This window comes from Hyaena hyaena, unplaced genomic scaffold, assembly GCF_003009895.1.
Source record: "Hyaena hyaena isolate Hyena2069 unplaced genomic scaffold, ASM300989v1 scaffold_102, whole genome shotgun sequence".
NCBI lineage: Eukaryota > Metazoa > Chordata > Mammalia > Carnivora > Hyaenidae > Hyaena > Hyaena hyaena.
The window spans coordinates 944552-966218 of NW_024080734.1; the positions used below are offsets into that span (position 1 = coordinate 944552).

General features: G+C 49.9%; 1 protein-coding gene across 1 annotated transcript in view; it reads left to right on the top strand.

Moving 5' to 3' along the window:
- Positions 1 to 609: 609 nt before the first annotated feature.
- Positions 610 to 21667, top strand: part of KCNIP1 (potassium voltage-gated channel interacting protein 1) — a 220294-nt gene continuing 199236 nt past the window's right edge. The window contains exon 1 of the mRNA XM_039235721.1: positions 610 to 910. Coding sequence (XP_039091652.1) covers positions 850 to 910 — 61 coding nt within the window. The 5' untranslated portion in view covers positions 610 to 849. The remainder of the gene's footprint in view (positions 911 to 21667) is intronic.

Genomic DNA, 21667 nt, shown 5'->3' on the forward strand with positions numbered 1-21667 from the left:
GGGTTAAATAAGATTTCCCTTGAAGTCAAATGAAATAGCGGATGACACGCAGGGACACACACGCGCGCGCGCACACACGTTCTCCTGGGGAGCAATCTGCGGCTGCCCCCCGAACCCCACCCATCAGCTAAGTGCCTCCGTCGGTCTGTGCGCCCAGGGGCGCAGCCCCGGAGCGCGCACCGCCCCGCAGGTGCGGGCGCGCAGGGCGGCGGGCAGCGGTGCGGCAGCGCGCGCCCCCCGCGGGCCCGACCCCCCGCCCCGCCCCTCCGGGGGTTACCCGCGGGCCACTCCGCGCGCCTCGGACTCGCCCCGGAGCGCGGGCAGGCGGGCGGGCGGGCGCGCAGCTCCGCTCCGCGCCGTCCCCGGCTCTGTTCATTCATGATTGGTACCCTGCCCCCGAGAGCCAGCCCGAGCGCCGGGAGGGGAGCGCAGCGCGCGGCAGCAGGGGCGGGCGAGCGCGGCTGGCTCCCGCACCGCACGCGCCGCTGGCTCGGGAGCCTCGGCCGCCGGGCGCGCCGCCCCGTGTCCGGCCCCGAGCAGGCAGCGGGGCAGCGTCCTCGGCCCGCGGCGCGCGGAGCGGCCGGGCCCGGTTCCGGGGGCTCGCGGGGAGCGGCTGGCCCTGTGAGTCAGTGCATGTGCGGGGCTGAAGAGGGAGAGAAAAGGCTCCCCGCGCCCCAGCCCCACGCTCGCTGAATACCAAGCTGCAGGCGAGCTGCTGCCGGGTGCTTTTCTTCTTCTCTCTTTTTTTTTCCTCCTCCAATTCGGAGTAGAGGAGCCACACTGATTTCTTTGCAGCGGAGGGGAGGGGCCGGGCAAGGGGTCCCAAGTCGCACACAAGTCTTCGCTGCCATGGGGGCCGTCATGGGCACCTTCTCGTCTCTGCAAACCAAACAAAGGCGACCTTCTAAAGGTAAGCCACCTCCTTCTTCCTTTTGTTCCCCTGGCTGGGTTTGGGGGTGCTCGGTGCGGAGCTGGGGTGTGCCACCTGCCTCGCTTGGCCTGGACCCTCCTCTCCATGAGGAGCGAGGGCCGGTTGTTGTATCCGAAGGAGTAAGAAGCCTGACGGGAGGTTTGGTGTGAATATCGCGAACACGCAGAGGGAGCCAGAGTGGGCGCTGGCCCCGGGGACAGGGGAGATACCCTCTAGGGCGCCGGCTGCCAGGACACTCCTCCTGGCAATCTCTAGGAACAGAAGGAAGAGTCAGATTCACAGGTGGGGGGACTGGGTTGTCTGGTTGGATTGTTGGGAAGCTCTTCCCGTTCTCATGACTGCTGGCGATTGTGCAACTGTGGGCACCCAGCGAGGGTGCTCACACACTCACACACTCCTCCCGGTGGTAGTGCTCGTGCAGACCTGGGAGACAGTGCTCTGCTCTCTGTCTGCCCATCCCAGTAAACCTCTGCAAGCCGAAAGGAATCAGCTGCTGCCAGGTGGTCAGACTCCCAGGGCTCATGTCCCCACGGCTGGGGGAGTCACTAGGAGCCCGGGTGTCACACAAGGGTGCTGCCACGCTTTGGGAGCCCCTAGGGGGGCTCAAGGCGCCGTCAAGGTGTGGTGGAGCCCTGAGTTTATGTCAGGGATTAGGAGGTGTGATACCCTGCAATCCCTCCTTCCTGGACCCTGTTCCATAGCTGACTTTCCCCAGCCGAGACATGACCAATCTCACCAGCCGGTGGGTCGGGGGGTCAAATGGGTCCACGTTAAGTTGGGGCAAACATATGTTGGGCCATGGGGCAGGGGGTGGGAGTGGGGGCTATGCAGGCCTCCTATCCAGCAGTTAGAAAGTTGGTTGTTGGAATGAAGAGGTAGCATGCAGTCAGGAAAAAAGAGAATGATGGGTTTTATTTTCTTTCCTTTAATGCTCCAATCCTGCTGTGAGTGGTAGAAGGGTTTTAAGAAACCTGAAACCTTCAAGTTCTACCAGTGGAGCGCAGGTTCTGGCTATGAGCAGGGATTACAGCTCCCAATCCTTAATGCTGGTTAGTGGTTAGACCTGTATTAAGGTAAGACTGGACCTCAAGGTGCTCAGTGGTTTGCTCTTGGGACGTGATTGGTCTCCCCTGCCTCTCAGAGTTCTCCCTGAGTAACCTGTCCTCAAGGGGTGCAGGCATCTGGCCTAGCTCCCAGAGACACTGGGCTGGCTGAGCACAGAGGAATGAGGTCCTGGGAGGTAGATCTTAGGTGATGAAGCTGGATTGGTGTTCACATCTTAGAACACCAGTCTGAGACCACAGGAGTTACACATCCTTTTGGCAGGGAAGGGTCTGGCTGCCTTTTTACCAGTCCTGGGCAGGGCAGGTCTGCAAGCCTTGGTCCAGGACCTTGACATTCAGAGACCTGTTGCGCACAGATCCTCAGATACTACTTGTGTGGGAACATACTTCAGCACCAGACCCCCATCATCTATCTGAGCACTGTGAGGTCCCAGAGGCCAGGGGAATGTAATACAAGAAACTCAGAGGTTTGTTTTAAAATATTTTCAATGCTCGTGGCAATTCTGGGAGGCAGCTAGGTGTCACAGAAAGATCTTGAGCTCTGGAGTCCAGTGGGGTCTGGGTGTTGATCCCAGCTTCATCACTGCCTCTTTCTGAGATCTCAGGCCAGCCTCACCTCTCTCAGCCTCAGTTTTCTCATCCATAAAATGGGTGAGAATACTACCTTCAGGTAGGAAACTGGGTGTGTGGAAAGTACAGGGAGGGAGGACCCTGCTTCATATCCAGTGTTGGCTGAGCCACCAGGGACCCAAGGGAGACTGTTGTAAGGATGTGGAAAAAAAAAAAAATGAAGGATGGATATGAAACTCCTTGCACAGGGTCTGGCAAAGATTAAGAGCTCAATCATTGCTGTCTACCATTCCCTTCTCTGGTACAAAATTCTAGGTCACCCCAGTGAATTCCCACAGGAGTCCCAGAAGCCAGAGCTGTTTGCTGTCTCCCAGGTTCCTAAGAAAGAGAAGAGGGGCCACCAGCATTTGGTGAGCCCTTACTGTGTGCCTGGCATAGTTCTGGGTGCTTCTTCTGCACCTTCTTATTTAACTGTCACAGCAACACCAGTTTGAAGCTCACAGCAGGTCAAGGCTGTTGGGCAAGCCGCCCCAGCCCTGAGTGGTCAGCCCCTTGTGCACAGAGTTTTCTCCATGTTGGCTAGATTGTCCAGTGCTCCAGCTGTGTGTGTTTCTCCCGGATTTTTTGCCCCCGAACAGATCTTATCTTTCCATCTTCCTCTGTGGAATGCTAAAAATCGGAAGACCTTTCCTGTGGAGGGAAGTGACTTAGAAACTGGCTGGGGAGGCTAGTGGTCAGGGGTCACTTCCTGGCCAGGTCCCTTCCCCCACCTTGGGGCCTCAGTTTCTCCTCAGGTTCCATCCTGCTCGCAAACTTGAAGATTTTGATTGCGGACACTTCTGCTGAAACTGCTGCTATGATCACGGAGACATGAGGCTCAGATCTAATTAGAAGCAGTAAGAAGAGGCTGGTGGAGATTTTCAATTCAGGAAGTGAGCTCCCTGCTGGATTCAAACCCAGGCCTACAGCTCACGAGCCTTGTTTTCCTCCACTGTGAAACAGACAGTAGTAGTGGATGCCAGTTTAAAATAGCTGGTGTGTTGTGTGGATTTCAGGGATAATGCAAGTCAAATCCTCAGCACCAGCTCTGCTGTGTAGCGAGTGGTCAGCAAATTTTAGCTGCTGTTCAATTTATGGCTGTAAACTGTTTGTGGCTTCCAAGTGCCTAGAGTAAGGCCATCCTGGAAGTAGGCAGTGCTCTGGGAGTCCTGCCGCCTCGTTTCCGGAGCCCTCTTCCAGCGCTGTCCAGACAACTAGGACCCAAAACCCTAGATACACAGAGGTCGGTCCTCTTGCTGCAGCCCCCACTGACCTCTGCTCCGTGGCTGGTCCTGACAACAGTGTAGCTTGCTGAACAAATCCCCGCACGTTTCCGAAGTATAATTTCGCAGCACATATACATTTTTTTAAGTAGGGCAAAAGCCCATGTGACTAGTGCTGAGAGAGCTACACCGAGCCTGAGCTGGATGTTCAGGGAGGGCTTCCTGAAGGCAGCAGCAATCTGACTTAGTTTAAGAGCTGGGTCACTGTATAGAATCATTCAAATTCACTTTCTTTCTCTGTTTGGGATCTTTGTTTATCTTTTTTTTTTTTTTAAATATTTTTATTTATTTCTAGGAGAGAGAGAGAGATAGCATGAGCAGGGGAGGGTCAGAGAGAGAGGGAGATACAGACTCTGAAATTGGCTCCAGGCTCTGAGCTGGCAGTCAGCACAGAGCCCGACGCGGGGCTCGAATCCACGAACCGCGAGATCATGACCTAAGCGAAAGTCGGACGCTTAACCGACTAAGCCACCCAGGCGCCCCTGTTTATCTTTAATTAAGAATGAGGAAAGGCCGCTCTGCTTTTGGGGATTCGGCCTCTGCACCCCAGTCCTAGCCACACATCTCTGGCTCCGAGAGTTTTCATGTGCTTACTCCAAGGACACTGCTCTGGGCTTTAACAAGTAAGTGCGAAGGGCTGGGGTATGGGTGACCAGAGAAGGATGATGCAGGCACAGCTGCGGTGCCTTGGGGGTGGGTGGGGGGGCAAGAGAATTTAGGCAGAACATCACTAGGCCAAGGCCATCCCAGTGGAGATAGGCCTATAAGCAAAAGGATTATCAGCCCTACACCACCAAAAGGAAGCATTCAGAACCCTGAGGAAGGGCTGAGCTTGGGATCTGCAGAGTGCCCATTGAATAGATGAGCAACCTAAAGCCCACAGCTATTAGATGCTTCTTCGAAGGCCCCATGCCACGTTAGAGACAAATATGGGATTGGTGCCCCGATTCCTAGATCAGTGAACACCTTGGAGAATTTGTGGAACCAGAGGGTTCCTGATGAAGTTGGGCTTGTAGTGGTTTAGTTATGCAGTGTGCTCAACCCAGAAGATCTGGGGGACCAAGGAGAGGCAGCGAGGCGTAGAGAGGTCAGAACCCTGCTGTCACACGGCTCTTGTATCAGGGGACCTTTGGCAAATCATTTCACCTTGGAGATGGCAGTTTCCTTGTGTCTAAGAGAGGCATATTAATTCACAGAGGCGTTTGTGCTGGGTCTTCCCTACCTCTGCATTTTGTCCACCCTTTTAACTCTGTGTTACCCTTCCCCTATCTCCTAGTCCAATAATTATCATTCTGCCCATCTCCCAGGACCTCACTCACCCATTTCCACAGTCAAGAAGGCTTCTCTGGGCCCCGAGAGGCAGTGATTTCTCCCATCTACATTCCCAAATATTTTAAGGTATACATTTTCCTGACTCTTGAGTCATGCATTCAAGTAGGCACTGGAGGGAGGTGTTAACTCCACCCGCCCACCCCCGACTCCGGAGTGGCAACTTCTTGCAGGGAGCATGCCTGAATCATTCCTCAAAGTCCTCAGCTTGGTTTCCTGCACAGAGTAGGTACTCAATAAATCTTTTCTGGAGGGAATTACAAATAATGGAATGGTTGGCCGCTCTCTGTTATTTTCTAGAATTGTAGACCCTGCAGGAAAAGTAAGCTTCCCGCTGGAATTTCAGTTACCAGCCCTTTGCCTCGAATGAATTCTCTTATCTGGTCTGCTAGCTTTGAATTGGCTTTGTCCATGAAATGTACTGAATCTGTTTACCATTTAGCAGGGAGATGCTGAGAACAGTGTTCTACTCCCCAACTACTGATAGTCACAAAAGTTTGAGGAGCCCACACCCAGCGCCAGGCACAGTTCTAGGCCCTCAATCCCAGAAGAAACTCAGTGGAGATCAAGGGGAACAGAAAGAGGGAAAATGGAAAGATTGAAAGATAGAAGTACGGGCCTACTGCCTAAAATGAGGAGGTTTGTCCCTGGCGAGGGACACAGTCTGGACCTCTTTGTATACTTAGAAGGGCTTTGCTCAACGAATGTTTCATAAATGTGAAAATGAACAGTGAGTGCATGTGTTAACACGTGAGTGAAAGAATGAGTGATTGAGTGCATGGAAGAATAAGTAAATACATGAATGAAAGGAAGCAAATGAAGTGTCAAACGAATGCCAGAAGGAATGATTGAAGATATGAGTGCGTGCATGAATGAATGTATCCATAAATTAGTGAATGAGTAATGACGTCCTAGGAAGGCTATGGTGAAAGACTGTCTTTTGATGAAGACCACTGATTGTCATGCTACCCCAACCCTGGATCTAAGCTGTCTGCCGTGAAAATTGGAAAAAGCCAGTGGAACAGGAGGCCATGGTACAGATAATTCATAATAAACACAGCATGTGCTTCTAAGTTATAAACTGAGTCAAGAAGAGCCCTGGTAGTTTTTTGGATATCAATAGGTATGTAGTGTTTGGGGGAAAGGTGAGAAGATGGGAAAGTATCTCTAAGCTTTTGCTCTTTTGTTGGTTGATTAAAAACAAACAAACAAAAAAACTAAAGCAAGAACTGATCCAGAATGGCCTGTCTTATATCTTGGGTTCACTTTTACCTTGTCTGGGTGAGATCAAGAACCTACAGATTTGTCTGCACGTTTATTGGTTCGCTAAGCAACCCCTTAAGTATCCTTTTGCATCGCTTCCCTGATATTATCTCTGCCCAAGGTTCACTCTGGCTTCTACTCACCCTTCACCTCCACCTCCCCATTCACCTGGCGAACTCCTACACATCCTTCAAGACCTCGTTCAATATCACCCTCTTGCAGGCTCCTGCAGGCAGAGCACATCTCTCTCCCCTGTTACCTCTGCAGCTGTTGCTGCTTCCCCGTGGTACAGTTACGAACATTATGTGATTATGGATTTGTACATTTATCTCTCTGGCTAGTTCTAAAGGAATGATCCTTATTCTAGGGCTTCCGTCAGGCCTGATGTTGGGTCCAGACCTGACGGATGTTGGCTGTGTGGAGGTAAGGACGGATGGAGCAGGGTGTGTGTTCTTGATGGCCCCAAGTAGTACAAGAATGCGGCAACACAGATGAGAAATCCAGGTCTGCTCATGGGGAGGAGTGCTGCAAAGTTCTGCATGATGGCCCTGGAGTTGATGTTCCCATTCATCAGGCAGGGAATGAGCAGTGTTTAGGAGAGAGAGGAAGATAGGGAGGGGGAGAGAGGGAGGAAGGGAAGGAGGGAAGGTGGATGGGAGGGAGAGAGAGACGGTGACTGAGAGCCTTGGGACCTTCGGACAAACTTGACTTACGTTTAAATGCTTCCCCTCCCTCTAGGGAGTATTTTATTTTATTTTATTTTTTTAATAAGTTTTTTTAAAATATTTTTATTTATTTCTAGGAGAGAGAGAGAGACAGCGTGAGCAGGGGAGGGTCAGAGAGAGAGGGAGATACAGACTCTGAAACAGGCTCCAGGCTCCGAGCTGGCAGTCAGCACGGAGCCCGACGCGGGGCTCGAACCCACAAACCGCGAGATCATGACCTAAGCGAAAGTCGGACGCTTAACCGACTAAGCCACCCAGGCGCCCCCTCTAGGGAGTATTTTAAATGGGTCACCTTTGGGGAGTAGCTGAAAGCTGCTGGGATATCGCTGGCTTCCCAGCCATGGGAGCAGAACTTTGGATTAATCCTTATTAATTCCAGTCCAGGTAGGAATCCTCGCTGGGGCAGCAGAAGGGAATGGGAACTGCACTCCACTCAAATCGGGGGGCTAGGAACAAGACTGCAGAATGGTCAGGACCCCTGAGTGAAAGTAAGACTGGAGTTTAAACTCTGGCTCTGTGAGACCTTAGCTGAGTCTTTCTGAGCCTCCGTTTCCTCCTCTGTAAAATGGGGACAATGGCAGTGTCTACCTTACGGGGCTGTGTATGGGGTCAAGGAGGTAGTGAGCATAGTGCTTCACATAAGATGAGATGATTATAGCAACTGGGGTTGTACCGGCTATGCTGCTGCCTTTATCCATCTCAGAGCAGGTCCTTTCCTCTTCTGTTGCTTCACCTGCACTATGACTGCGCAGTCTTTGGTGATCTCTGTCCCTCCGAACTGTGGCCTCTGATTCTATCCCTCTGGGGCCCAGAGCCATCACAACCCTGGCCACTAGAATCCTGAGCAGTTTTTCTGGTAAGTCCTAAGGGAAGCTGGCAACTTTAAATGATAAAAGAAATTCCCAGCGGTGAGATAAGAAAATGTGGATCATCTGCAGGGGTTAATGATAATAATAATAATAATAATAATAATAGCTGATGTTGACCTCTGTTCTTAATAATAGCTGATGCTGACCGCTGTTCTTTGCCAAGCACCTTGCTCTGCCCTTTTCTCTTGTTATTTTGTTAACCTCTTCCCAGCCCTGGAGGGCAGACCCTATTCCAGTCCCCATTTTGCAGATGACGCACTGAGGTTCTTTTTCGGATGCTTAACCAATAAGCCACCCAGGCGCCCCAGAGGCACTGAGGTTCTAAGAAGTGAAGTTCCTCACCCAGGGTCACAGAGCCCGCGAATAGCAGTGCCCGGTGAGTGAGCTCGTAGGCACCACAGCATCCCCCTCCCCTGCTGGCCTTGCCTCAAGAAAGAACAGCTCCAGTGGGGAATGTGGAGGTTGGAGAGAAGACATTCAGGGATAGCCCTCATTAGCCACCCTGAACTGCCGAACCTCCGAGTCATCTGCAGGCCCTGAGCAAAATGCTTTTAGCCTCATCTCAAACCACCCCTGGATCCGTTTCTATTTAATCTGACACTGCAAAAGCCTAAATATGAAATGATTGGGGGCATAAGGCCAATTAGCAAATTCATTAATAGGATGAAACATCGCTCCTCTGCTCTAATCATTTATGTGAACTAAATTCTTTCCCCTTTGTTGCAACCATCAGTGCCTGTCAGTGAAGAATGGAGCACTTCAGTCTCCAACTATGTTAGATTTTCAAACCTTCCAAATCAGGGACCAGAATCTGTCAGTGTTTTCACATAGTCCAGAGAGGCAGAGAGGGGTCAGTCAGTTGATGAGTGGTCATCATTGCAGAGGAAACAAACACGGGACCTCGCTCATGTGTTTGCTTTCTGCTCTCTCACTAGTTCCTTTCTGGCCACATGTTGTCCTAAATCTGTATCACACATACGCATGCAGTGTGGTGGTTACGGGCATATGCATAAACTGGTACAAAGTCTGGCCCTGCAGATTCTTAGCAATGCGACCTCAGACAGGCCCCTCAACTCTATGAACCTTCATTTCTACATCTAGACAATTGGTATATGGATAGCAATTCCCTCCAGGGTTGTTCTGAGGATTAAATGCAAGAAAGCATTTAAGACCCAGTGGTCAAAAGGTAGCAAGAAGGAAGCAGCAGTGAGTTACGACTGTCTGGAGCGCGGCATGGTCCTCACACCGGCAGCCTTGATACTACCTGGGAGCTTGTTAGAAATGCAGTCCCAGCTTCTGGATCAGAACCTGCAGTTTGCTAAGATCTCCAGGTGGCCTGTGTGCCCACGACCTAGAGCACGGATTATAGTACATATACATGTGTTTATATATATATATGTAAGTTGACGTATCAAGCTGAAAGGGGCCTTTGGAGCCTTCTGGTTCAAGTCTCATTTAAGATAACAAAACAGAGTAGAGTCGAGTGGTTTGCCCACAGTCACACAGCTTGAGTGTCCAATCTGGGACCTGAACTCCAGGCCTCCCCAGCCCTGCTTCACTTCACATAAATTGCTATGAAGTCAGATCTCCCCGGATTCACATTGTTTGCATTGAGCTTACCTTTCTTTCTTTCTTTCTTTCTTTCTTTCTTTCTTTCTTTCTTTCTTTCTTTCTTTCTTTCTTTCTTTCTTTCTTTCCTTTCTTTCTTTCTTTCTTTCTTTCTTTCTTTCTTTCTTTCTTTCTTTCTTTCATAAAACTGAAGTGCCAGGCGACGTATGCCCATTAAGTTTTAATTTACTAATTTGAAATGTTATTCCAGCCAAGTGAGATCCTGAGTCTTGATTCTGCCAGCCCTCGCCTTAGCTGTGCCTCCAAATTCTGTGCTACTGGACGGTATGACAAGGAGCCATCCTGAGTCTTCCGCCGGTTGCATCTAAGACATGGGCCAGGACAGGGTGCAGGACCAAAGACCTCTCTCCACGAGGGATTTCACGGAGAACATTCAGAATCGCAGGGCAGGCTGGCAGCCTGCTCTCCTTACAAAGCCTTTGTGTGGCATTTGAAGCCAAGTAGGAGAGAGGTACTGGAAGTCTAACAGACAAAGGAAGAGCCCGAAGCATGGAAGGTAAATGCCTTTTCCATGGGGCATAGTAGGACCTTTCTGCTGGGAAACAAGCAAGGCATCATCCTGGCTATTGTAGAAAGCTTCCTGCCCTCGATGGTTAAGCAGGGCTCATCCAGGGTCAATAGGCTTGTTTGGGGTAGAAATTGGAAGGACAGGGCAGCATTGGTTGATTTTTTTAAGGGCCCGCATGTCCCCGACCCCTCTGCATACCCAGTCTCCTTTCACTTTTACAGTAGCTCTGTGGTGGTTGTGTTGATCGTCTCCCTCTGCAAATCTGGAAACTGAGGTTCATGGAGCTTCTCTGATTGTCTAGTGACTAGAGAGCAAGGATTTGAAGCGTGTCTGAGACAAAGGCACCCACCACATGATCTCCTCCTCCATCCTGAGGACAAGTAGGCCTCTGATGCCCATGAAGGGCTTGAACAACCGTAGCTAGCTCCTGAGCCCCTGGGGACCAAACATGGCAGCCACCAGCCTCCCCCTTTGGCCCTGGCAGCTCCTCATCTATGTAGGCCCTGGGCCCTAAGAGAGAGGAGGGCTGGCAGCTGAGGGAGGCTTCTGGAGGCCACGCAGCACCCAGCTGCTGCGGGGAAGCCAGTGCACTGGCTTCCGTGTGGGGCTGAGGCTGCATGTTCCCTCCATCCCTGGCACTCACCCATGTGCCGCTCTCCCAGATGGCCAAACCGCACACTCAGCAGGGGTCTCTTCCAGAGGCTTCCCTGCTCGCCTAGCAGGGACGGGAGGGGGCTCACTTCCTTTCCTTTCTCCCTTGCACCTGCTAGCACTAAGCTAGATTAGGACTCCAAGCCCTAAAGTCCTACATCTAAAATGATTATATCCGCCACACTCCCACCCTCTCTCCCCTGTCCGCACCCCTTGACCCTACCAACTGCTACTTAGACACTTCACAACTGAAACGGGAAACTAAGTCTAAGGATGTGGAATGAAATGTGGACTTTTTTTTCCCCATGATGACTACTTTGACGATTTGAAAAAAAGTAGGTAATACATTTTCAAAACATGTTTTTTCAGAATTTTTGGTGCTTTAGGCATCTCTTGAATGTGCCTATTGGGTATTTCTGCATCGGAGTTGGAACCAGGCAGGGGAAAGAAAAAGAAACCTGATCTGTATCGAGGACCTCCTATGTGCCGGGCACCATGCAAGTTGTTGACACAACAAGAACACAAATATAATTTAAAGCTCTTATAGTAAGATGAAAAAGGGTAGTAAAATAAAATGACACGTATATAGCACTTTTTGCCAAGTACCTTTCTAAGTGCTTTTGATACATGAAACTAATTTAATCCTTACAATAATGCAATACTATGATTACCTCATATAACACTTGAAATCTCATACTATGAAAGGTAGTATTTGACCCCCCATTTTGTAGATAAGGAAACTGAGGCTTTGGAGGAAGTGATTTGGCCAAGCACCCCCCACATGGCTGGTGCAAGGGCCAGGATTCTCACCAACTCCGACAGACTCCAACTGCAGAAACATCCCAGGGTGTGTTATAAGGAGGGGCGGGAAGGCCTGGGAGTAAAGGTTGAGTATCGAATCCTGTCCTGACCCTTTCAGGGGTACCCTTCACTCCCCATGGCCTGTGACATCTGCCCTCATCTTGTGCCACTAGCCCGCCATCCCTGGATCGTCCCGACCTTGCGGAGCAGCCACTCTGTGCATTGGTCCACATCCTACAGCCTTTCTAGAAGCTAAGTCAGGTTGCCCCCTGAGGAAAGAAACTGCCAGGAGATTAGTTATGGAGGATACTATCTTTGCCCTCAAGGTGCTTCACTCTGGTGACCCTAATAATAATATTAACAACAAATCTATAGAGCTCCAACTGCATGCCAGACACTTGAGTGGCTCGGTTTTATTTCGTCCTTACAGCACCAGGAAGTCAGCATGATCAGTGGACTCATTACAGATAAGGAAGCGAAAGAACAGAGAGTGTAAGGAAATGCCCAGTGTCTCGCCTCTCGGAAGTGGCCAAGCCAGGATTTGAACCCAGCTGGTTTGACTCCGACATCTGTACACTTAGTCACCAGGCTAGACTGTATCTGAGCATCTACCTAAACCAAAGTGCAGGTTGTGTTACACTGTGGGGTGTGGGGGTTCAGGAGGGAGAGAACATCTCTACCAGAGGCACAGGGCTGACAAATCAGAGGATGCCTGAAAAAGGTGGCATTTGAGATTGATTAAAGAGCAAGGGCTTGGCCCGTGCAGGAATGTAGGTTAGTAGAGTTCTAGGTAGAAGGAATAGTATGGGTAATGTCATTGACGTAGATGAGAAGAAAAGAGATGAATAAAAATGGCAGTGATGATCTGTATTTTCGTGACTTGGAGGAAGTCAATAGAAAGGTTGTCATTAGAAATATGAGATAAGTCGGGGCACCTGGCTGGCTCAGTTGGATAAGCATCCGACTTCGCCTCAGGTCATGATCTCACAGTTTGTGAGTTTGAGCCCCGCATCAAGCTCTGTGAGGACAGCTCAGAGCCTGGAGCCTGCTTCAGATTCTGTATTTCCCTCTCTCTCTCTCCCCTCCTCCCCAGCCCTCTCTCAAAAATAAAATGTTAAAAAACATTCAAAAAAAAAAAAAAAGAAAAAGAAATGTGAGGGAACAGAGTGGAGGCAGAGACCAGAGTCAGGTGTCCGCATTCAGGAAGGTCAGGAGGAAAGTGCTGAAAGGTAGCGGAGAGGAAGGATGAGGAAAGCACAAAGTAATTGGGGACCAGGAGTGTCCCCTCTTATCCTCACCCTGTCTTCCCAGAAGTCTCCCAGTGATCACTTCAGCCCACAGCTGCTTTCTCCTCCCCCGCCCAATGCACTCACTGTTTGTCCTGCATGATTTAGCAATTGATTGCCTTGAATTGCTCTATAATCACTCCCTGCAAATGTGCCCTGGCCCTTCAGTAAGAGTTCGCTTTCCTCAAAGTCTGGAACCTTCCTCCCTGCCCTTCTGAGCTTCTCCAAAGAGTCCAATACAGTTCTGGGCACATGATGGTACCTGGTGGCTTGAATTGACATTACACTGAGCTGCATGAGGACTTGGGGTTCCCTAATTGGGATTAATGTAGCAAAGAAGCCTGGGCACAGCTTTGAGGCTCCCCTAGCATATTCACAGCATATTCACAGGATCCGAACCATCAAAGACAGTGGTTTGGTAAAATGAATAAATAAATAAATAAAATAAAATAGAGCATTGGTGGTTATTTCATAACAGCTAGAGTTGATAGAAAAGGTATGGCATGTTGAGTGAAACAGAACTAAAGGCCAGTTCTAGCTTACCCTTTACAAGCTGTGTGGTTGAAGCACATTGTTTGACCCCTCTCTGTATGTCAGTTTCTTCGTCTGTTAATTGTCATGGGGATTAAACGAGATCATGTAATGCAAGTGTTTATAAACGAGAAGGCAGTGCATAAATGGCAGTGCATAAAAGAGTATTAATATGTAGATGATGATAGTGATCACAGGAGCAGTAATACTTTTGATGATGGTGGTAATGATGATGCATGTGACAGCGATGGTGGTGTTGGTGGTAGCAGCTACCACAGTGATAGGTGACAGCAGATGGTGTTAGTGGTGGTGATGGTTATAATAGGGATAATGTTGGTGACGCCAGAGACATTGGTGACCGTGATAATAGTTGTATGAAAGTAGTAATGGTGGTGACGGTAGGCCATGGTGTCGCTGGAGCATGATCATGTTAGCGGCAATTGTGATGATTAAGGTGGGGACAACAGTGATGCGAGCGCGACGCTGGTGGTCTGATGAGAGGTGGTATTAGTAATGGTGGTGATAACAGCAGGGTGAGGTTGGTGCTGACGGTGGTGGTGAACTAGTGGAGTATTGTTGGTGGGACGATGGTGGTAGTAATAGTGGTGGAGGTGACAGTGGCACCGGTGGATTGGAGGCCGTCTTTCTCGTTGTTCAGTCTGCCTTCTTTGACGAGTCTGTACAGAAGGCTCTCTAGCCTTGAGAATTTGAGTTCCCCTAGATATATTTGTCAACGGTAGGAAAGAATAAGACACACCTTAGTTCATGCCTCTAGATTTATCCGTGGTACCACTTTTGGAATCATTTGCATACAAGCCACCTTCTTGACACTTGCATTCCCAGGCCATAGCAAAGTGCCATGCCTGCTGCGGAGTCAGTCTTCCATAAATACTTGTGGAATGAAAGAGTAAACATGCATGAGGACACAGGTTATACTCTTGGGTGAACCCATCAGGTTCAAATGTCCCACCTCCAATGATACGCAAGGTCATCAGTTACCCTCCCCCCCCCGTCCCATCAGAATGCACCTGCACTCATACCATGACCAGCGTCAGCGATGGAGCCGCCCTTCTATGCAAACAGGCTGGGAAGACTCCCTGGGAGCCTCCTGGATGTCATCCTGGCCTGATCAGTTTCTGCCCTGATTCTGCACTGACTGAGTGCAAGGAAGAGTGGAGAAAATGGCAGGTGCCACCAGCTAATTCTGGAGTGTCCATGCCTCTCTCCTCAGCACCTTTGCTGATGCATCAGGAATGAGAGGCATGTCTTGTCCCTGGAGACATTCTTCTTGGCAGCAAGTCCCTCCTCTAATGCTGGGAGGGACTACAGAAGTAGTTTCAAATCCAGTATCTCCATAGCCCATCTTCTACCCTCCTACCCTTCAATTCCTTCGAAAAAAGGAATAATCACATGTCGACATTGTAGTGTTCTTGTGGCTTTTAGGTATGTGACATGTAGTAAGGACTCAATGAATGGTAGTCATTCTTTTTTTTCCCTCTGTTCAAATGGGCACAGGTCTAACTGAAGAAGGGCATATTTCTATCATCCCTTTCTCTTTTTTAATATAATTTATTGTCAAATTGGCTTACATACAACACCCAGTGCTCATCCCAACAAGTGCCCTCCTCAATCAATGGTAGCATTTATTATTTCTATCATTAGTGGAGAGATTAACATATAAAGTGGTGAATGATGATAGACCATAGACTTTGCATATCTCTTTTGGATGGAACTGGCTTGGATTCATCTTGGACACCCTGGCCTGGGAACTCTGAGCCGGCAGGGTCCCCTGAATAGGTCATACGTTGTTGGGGGGGTTGTTAAGAAAGACGAGGAGGCCACTGGGTTAGGGTGCTGTTCTGTTGAACAAGGAATAAGAGTTGGAGACCCAATACTCTTAGATTTAAATCTCAGACTTGCTTCTCACTGGCCGTGTGACCCTAGGTAAGTTACGAGGTGAACCATGGTTTCTTTGTGTGTCCGGTGAGGTTAATAATACCGACCACATCTGCTCCTTGGGAAGAATATGGGAAATAAAGTATAAATGGAGCAAGGGTGGGAATTTGTTTTCCAGGCAGTTCAGGACTGGAGGTAATGGAAAGACCGAAGTGCTTTTGGGATTAGAGCTGCCTGCAGCCTTTATCTGTCTCTGGAGTTGACTTATTGTTGCCCCAAACCCTGGAACAAAGTCAGGTAGGGAGTGAAGGAAGGAAGGAAGAGGGGTAACAAGAGTGTGGTGAAAATGTAAACACGTAGAGTGTGGGTAGCAGGTTCCATGCCCATAGCAAGCGGTTGATAGAGGATTCACTGGTGTTGTCATTTTTACTGTCCTGATTGTTACTATTGTTAAACACGTGGAAAGGAATCCAGGTAGAAAGGAGAACTCACACAAAGACACAGGGTGCGTGAGAACACGGAGGGATGGACAGATCCTAGGCTGAGTTTGGTCTAAGTGACAAAGCACCATGTGTAATCCACAAAGGGTGGAAACTGAGACAGGCTGCTTCCCATCCGCCCCCCTACGACTTGTAATCCCACTCACTGACTCTTTGTCGAATGGGAAGAGCTCTTTAAAGGGTGCTTGGTGTGTGTGCATTTGTGCGTGGAAGGAAAGCACGCTACTGTATATGGATGTGAGACATCATGCCAGGCACATCCCTAAATCATCTCATTTAATCGTCACGCAATCTTATGAGATAGATACTGTTATTGTATGCATTTTAGAGGTGATGAAACCGCTCCTCTCTCAGAGTGGAGAAGTGACTTACCTGAGGTCAACTAGCTGGTAAGTGTAGGGACAGTATTGAACCCAGACCTGTCTGCCCCTTACTCTCTGTAGTGCTGTTGCTTAGAGACGCTACACCTACTACCTGGGATAGCTCCATTTGACATTTGGGGATTTGAGGCTTCACAGCTGCACAGCCAGCTTGCATCCACACAAGGGACTCATTCCCAGTTCCCCTGACTGCCAGCCCCACTGTCTCACCCTGGTGGCTCACACATCATTGGAACTGACAGCGCCAGAATGTCCCAGGCCTTCTCCTTCTCTGCCTGCCTTTCTTGGCATTCTTCCAGAACTTTGGAGGAACAATAAACGAACTCAAGAGGCAGGGAAAGGCTGTAGGAAGCTCAAACCCCAAACCAATTTGGTCTTTAAACGACTTCCATGTGAGGTGCCTGGAAGACAAACACTTTCCCCCCACCCCCACCTTGCCTTAATAGGTCAGCGGGCAGCAGCCAGACCAAGACTGACATACATTGCTCCTCTCATCCAGACAACCCCTTAATTCAGAGATGCCCCCACATAATGGTGAGACTTAGAAGCTAGGCAGCCCTGGTCTGGAACTCGGCTCTGCCTTTCTCGAGCTTTGTGATCTTGGGTAATTCACCTACTCTCTCTGAGCCTCAGGGCCTTCATCTGTAAAAATAGGGCTAATAGCTCTCCCCTTCGGTCACCTCTCTCCTGTGACAATTAATTAGAAAAGTGTATATGAAATACCTGCTCTAAGGTAGGCACTCATTTGAGGGTTAACAAGAGTTTTATGGTTTGGCCCAGTGAGTCTCGGGCTATAGCCTTGATGACTCTAAGCCCCTCTGCGACCACATTCTAGTCCTTTGAACAAGTGTGACAATTCCTGGCATGTGCTGTCACTCCTTGTCCATTTCCAATGGCGCATGCTGATCATCCATCATAGTACTCTTTCTTTCAGAGCTACAATGTGACCTCAGAATCCTTCTTAACAGAGCACTCCAGGCAGCCACTGTCAATTGATTACAGTTGGCATAGGAGATAGCTGAAATCTATTTGCATCCCAGTTCTGATAAAGTTCATATTTGCTTTTCCCTCTCTTTTTCCCCCAAATAATATTTATTTATTTATGAATATAACTTATTGTCAAATTAGCTTACATACAACACCCAGTGCTCATCCCAACAAATGCCCTCCTCAATGCCCATCACCCACTTTCCCCTCTCCCCCACCCCTCCATTCCCCCTCAGTTTGTTCTCTGCACCTAAGATTCTCTTGTGGTTTGCCTCCCTCCCTCTCTGTTTATAACTATTTTTTCCCTTTCCCCTCCCCCATGGTCCTCTGTCAAGCTTCTCAAGATCCACATATGAGGGAAAACATATGATATCTGTCCTCTGACTGACTTATGTCCCTCAGCATAATACCTTTCAGTTCCATCCACATTGCTGCAAAGGCATGATTTCATTCCTTCTCATCGCCAAGTAGTATTCCATTGTATGCATAAACCACATCTTCTTTATCCGTCCATCAGGTGATGGACATTTAGACTCTCCATAATTTGGCTATTGCTGAAAGCGCTGCTATAAATTTCTTACTTGACACATCTCCAAAGGCAAAGGAATTAAAAGGGAAAAAAAATGAACTATAGGGACCTCATCTAGATAAAAAGCTCTGCACCACAAAGGAAACAATCAACAAAACTAAAACACAACTGATGGAATGGGGAAAGATATTTGCAAACGACATACCGGATAAAGGGCTAGTATTCAAAATCTATAAAGGAACTAACCAAACTCAACACACCCCCCAAAAATAAATAATCCAGTGAAGAAATGGACAAAAGACATGAATAGACACTTTTCCAAAGACCAATAGACACATGAAAAGATGCTCATTGTCATTCATCATCAGGGAAATATAAATCAAAGCCACACTGAGATACGACCTCACGGCAGTCAGAGTGGCTAAAATGAACAAATCAGGAGACTACAGACGCTGGTGAGGATGTGGAAAAATGGGAACCCTCTTGCACTGTTGGTGGGAATGCAAATGGGTGCGGCTGCTCTGGAAAACAGTGTGGAGCTTCCTTAAAAAATTAAAAATAGAACTCCCCTAGGACCAAGCACTAGCACTGCTAGGAATTTACCCTAGGGATACAGGTGTGTTGATGCTTCTCCCTCTCTATAGCCCAGGCTGTCTGGCTCCAGTCTGTTTTTGTGAGTTCGTGTGTGTGTGAATGTGTGTGTGTGTGTGTGTGTGTGTGTGTGTGTTTGAACTGTGCTTCCAGGCTGAAAGAACATCCCAGTCATTTGCCGTTGGTTTATTTGTATGTATCTCTGTGATTTTAGAATTCTCCTTGCTATGTCATGCCTGTGGCTTGACATCTGCAAGAAAGGTCAGCTCGTATCTGGGAAGGAGGTGGCTGGGAATCAGTTAGAAGTTGGGAAAGCAAAATCAATGGGCAGAACCCACCACCAACCACCTTTAGGAGTGAGGAGAGAGATGGCAACTGAATAGGAGTTTGAAGTCTCCAGAGGTTTCACACTCCATTGGGTGACTGGTCTCAGGGAAGTAGGCTGAGAAGAGAACAACTTATTGATTAGGATAATGGGGCTGTTCTAACAGATAGACCCCAATATTTCAATGGGTAACTGCATAGAATTTTACTCATCACTCTTCACTCTTCAGTGGGGCTGTTCCTGGTGGGTAATAGCTTGCTTCTGTGTGGTCGCTCAAGGACCCAGCCTCCTCGCATCTTGTCACTCCACCAGTCCTTGGGCCTCCTTTACCTTTAGGTGAAGGAACTACAGATGGCACACAGCTTCTTAACGATGGTGACCTGGCAGTGACAGACATCACTGTGCTCAGACTTCCCTGGGGAGAACTTCCACAACCCCATTGGTGCACATGGCCTTCGGCTGACCCAGTCACAACTCCATACCCTTGGGGAAGCATGAGCTGGAAGTCATGTCAAGAGCGTAGCCAGGCCTGCCACAGACAGCAGGGTGGGCGCCAAGTCAGCAGGGTGGGTCCTGCCTGGGGAAGGAGCCTGGGTTCAGATGCTGTTGGGTCACCTCGGGCATAGAGGAGGGCAGCTCAAGAACCAGAGATCAGTTGGCAAGGTTCACACTGAACCTGTCTGGGGGAAGTCCTGCCCTGACCAGACACATGCCTGTGTGATCATGGTGTCAGCTGTGTCCTTCCCGGGGAGAGGATGCAGCAGTTGGAGCCCGAGGCATCCAGTGGTCCTGTAATGCCCTGGCCAATTCTGGGTTCCCTGGGAAGCGTTATTACAACGCGCCTCCCCAGGCAGCCCTGTCTTCGGGGAAAGAAGAGACAGCGCTGCTCATGACAGCTTCAGCAGCCCTGTTTTGCACGGCAGTTCCGTCTCTCAGTGTGGTTTATATTTTGGTCTCATGATCTGGGTTAATGAGCGTGTTCTCCTGACAGATGAGTCCCTTCTGGGAGTGCCAGCAAAATCAGGTTTCCAAACCTCCAAGGCTAGGGGCCAGAGGCTGGGGCACGTGCCAAGGTAAATGCCACCTTGCGAGGCGTCTGGGAAGCAGCCAGCAGCCTCCCCTGCCTCATCATGAAGCATCTGTGGCTCGTCCGTGAGGATGTGGGAGCTGCGTTCACAGCCCTGTGGGTCTGGGTCTGTCTCCAGCAGCATGCGGGACATTCCAGCAGCTTCTCCCTGATCTCTGGAAGGAAGGAAGCAGGAAGGAGGGGAGGTGAGAAAAAACAACCCCGTGCTTAGTTTTCCCTCCGAAGCATACCTTGTGAGCCTCGTCTGTACAGGATTTGGAACAAAGGAATCCTGGCGCTTTGATTATTGTGTCTGCAGCAGTTGTTGAAATGAGTCTGACACTCACCAGTGCCTTAGTAGGAATTATAATTACATTGGAAGACCTGAGGCAACCAAGTAAACTGATTAGCGGCTTGCTCCGAGTTGATAGATTTTTTTCCCTCTGGGTCATAAACAGGGCCGTGGGAGACGGAAGCTCGCTGGGTGGGAGCAGTCTGAGAGGGGGCTGTGTTCATCCAGGAAGCCAGACCGAACGGGGATGACAGGTTTCCTGGGGAGACAGACTTAACAGGTGCCCACCTGCTCCTGCCCGGGATGCTCCGCTCCCTCGGGCCAGGGACCGGCTGCGATGTGGGCAGGGCTTGCTTGGGCTGTGGGGGGTGTCCTCAGAGCAGACCGACGGTGATCCGGCTGTTAGGTGATGCTCTGGGAAGCCCTCCCCCAGCAAAGCTGCAGCTTCTGCCAGGCATAATTATTGCATGGATAATTACACGATTCAGAGCCTGCTGGAGAATTCTGGGCTGGTGCCAGAGCAGAGAGGCAGGGTTCTGGGACTGCAGCCGCTTACTGCGTCTCAGAGCTGAGTCTGAAAGAAAAGAGGGGAGCCATTCGGCTTCCACAGAATCCTACCTGGCAGGACCAGGGCTTGGCAAGCGTAAAGCCGAGAGAGGGAGGAAGCTGAGAAGTTCTGTCTTCTTCTGCCCACCCTCTTCAAGGCAGGGGTTCTAACCCGAGCCCCCTTGTGCACTCCCTCCAGGCCTCGCCTGCCTGGGAGAGCCCGTCCCCTCCCGCTGACACCTGCATGCTGATGGCGCCAAGCTCCCCGGCCCCCACGTCACCCTCTGAGCTTTAGCTGCATGTCCCCAAATGCATGCTGGGTATCTCCTTCAGAAGCACCTCATCACACCCCAGCCTAAGCTCTGCTCCCTGTACCCCAGGCTGACCCTCCACCAGTATTCTCCTTTCAGCCAGCAGCACCTCACTGTCCCAGACGAGACCCCAGGTAGAAACCTGAATCCTCATCTCCTCCCCCTCCACTGTCCTTATGTCATGTGAGGCCATGTCACATCAATTCATTCTGCCTCTCCTCTCACCCCACTTGCATGGCCCGGGGCCAGGCTCCCTGGTCATCTCCAGCTTTCTTGCAGTGGCTTCCACTGGCCTCCTTACCTCCACCCTCACCCCTTTGAGACCATCCTCCCACTGCCCCCAGATCTGTCTCTTTCAGTGTAAATTTGGTTGCATCTGTCCATTCTTACTGCCTCCGGTGGCTTCCCATCATCCTCAGCATCAACTTTAACCCTTCGGGCTGCCCAAGGCCCTTCCCAATCTGGCCTTATTCCCACACTGCATCTACTACCACTCTCATGATAACCAGCCCTACTGGATGCCACTGTGCACGTCTTCTGGCTCCTCAAACGTGGCTTTGTCATGCCTGAAAATACGTGTGGAAGGGGAGACCGTAAGGATGAACGTTCCAGGCTCTGGAGCCGGCCTGCCTGGGTTTGAATCTTGGCTCCATCACCTGCTAGCTGTGTGACTTTGGACAAATGACTGGACACCTCTGCTCTTCTTTCTTCCCATTTATAACACAGCAGTGATAGTAACAACAGAACCTATTCCATGGGGTTGTT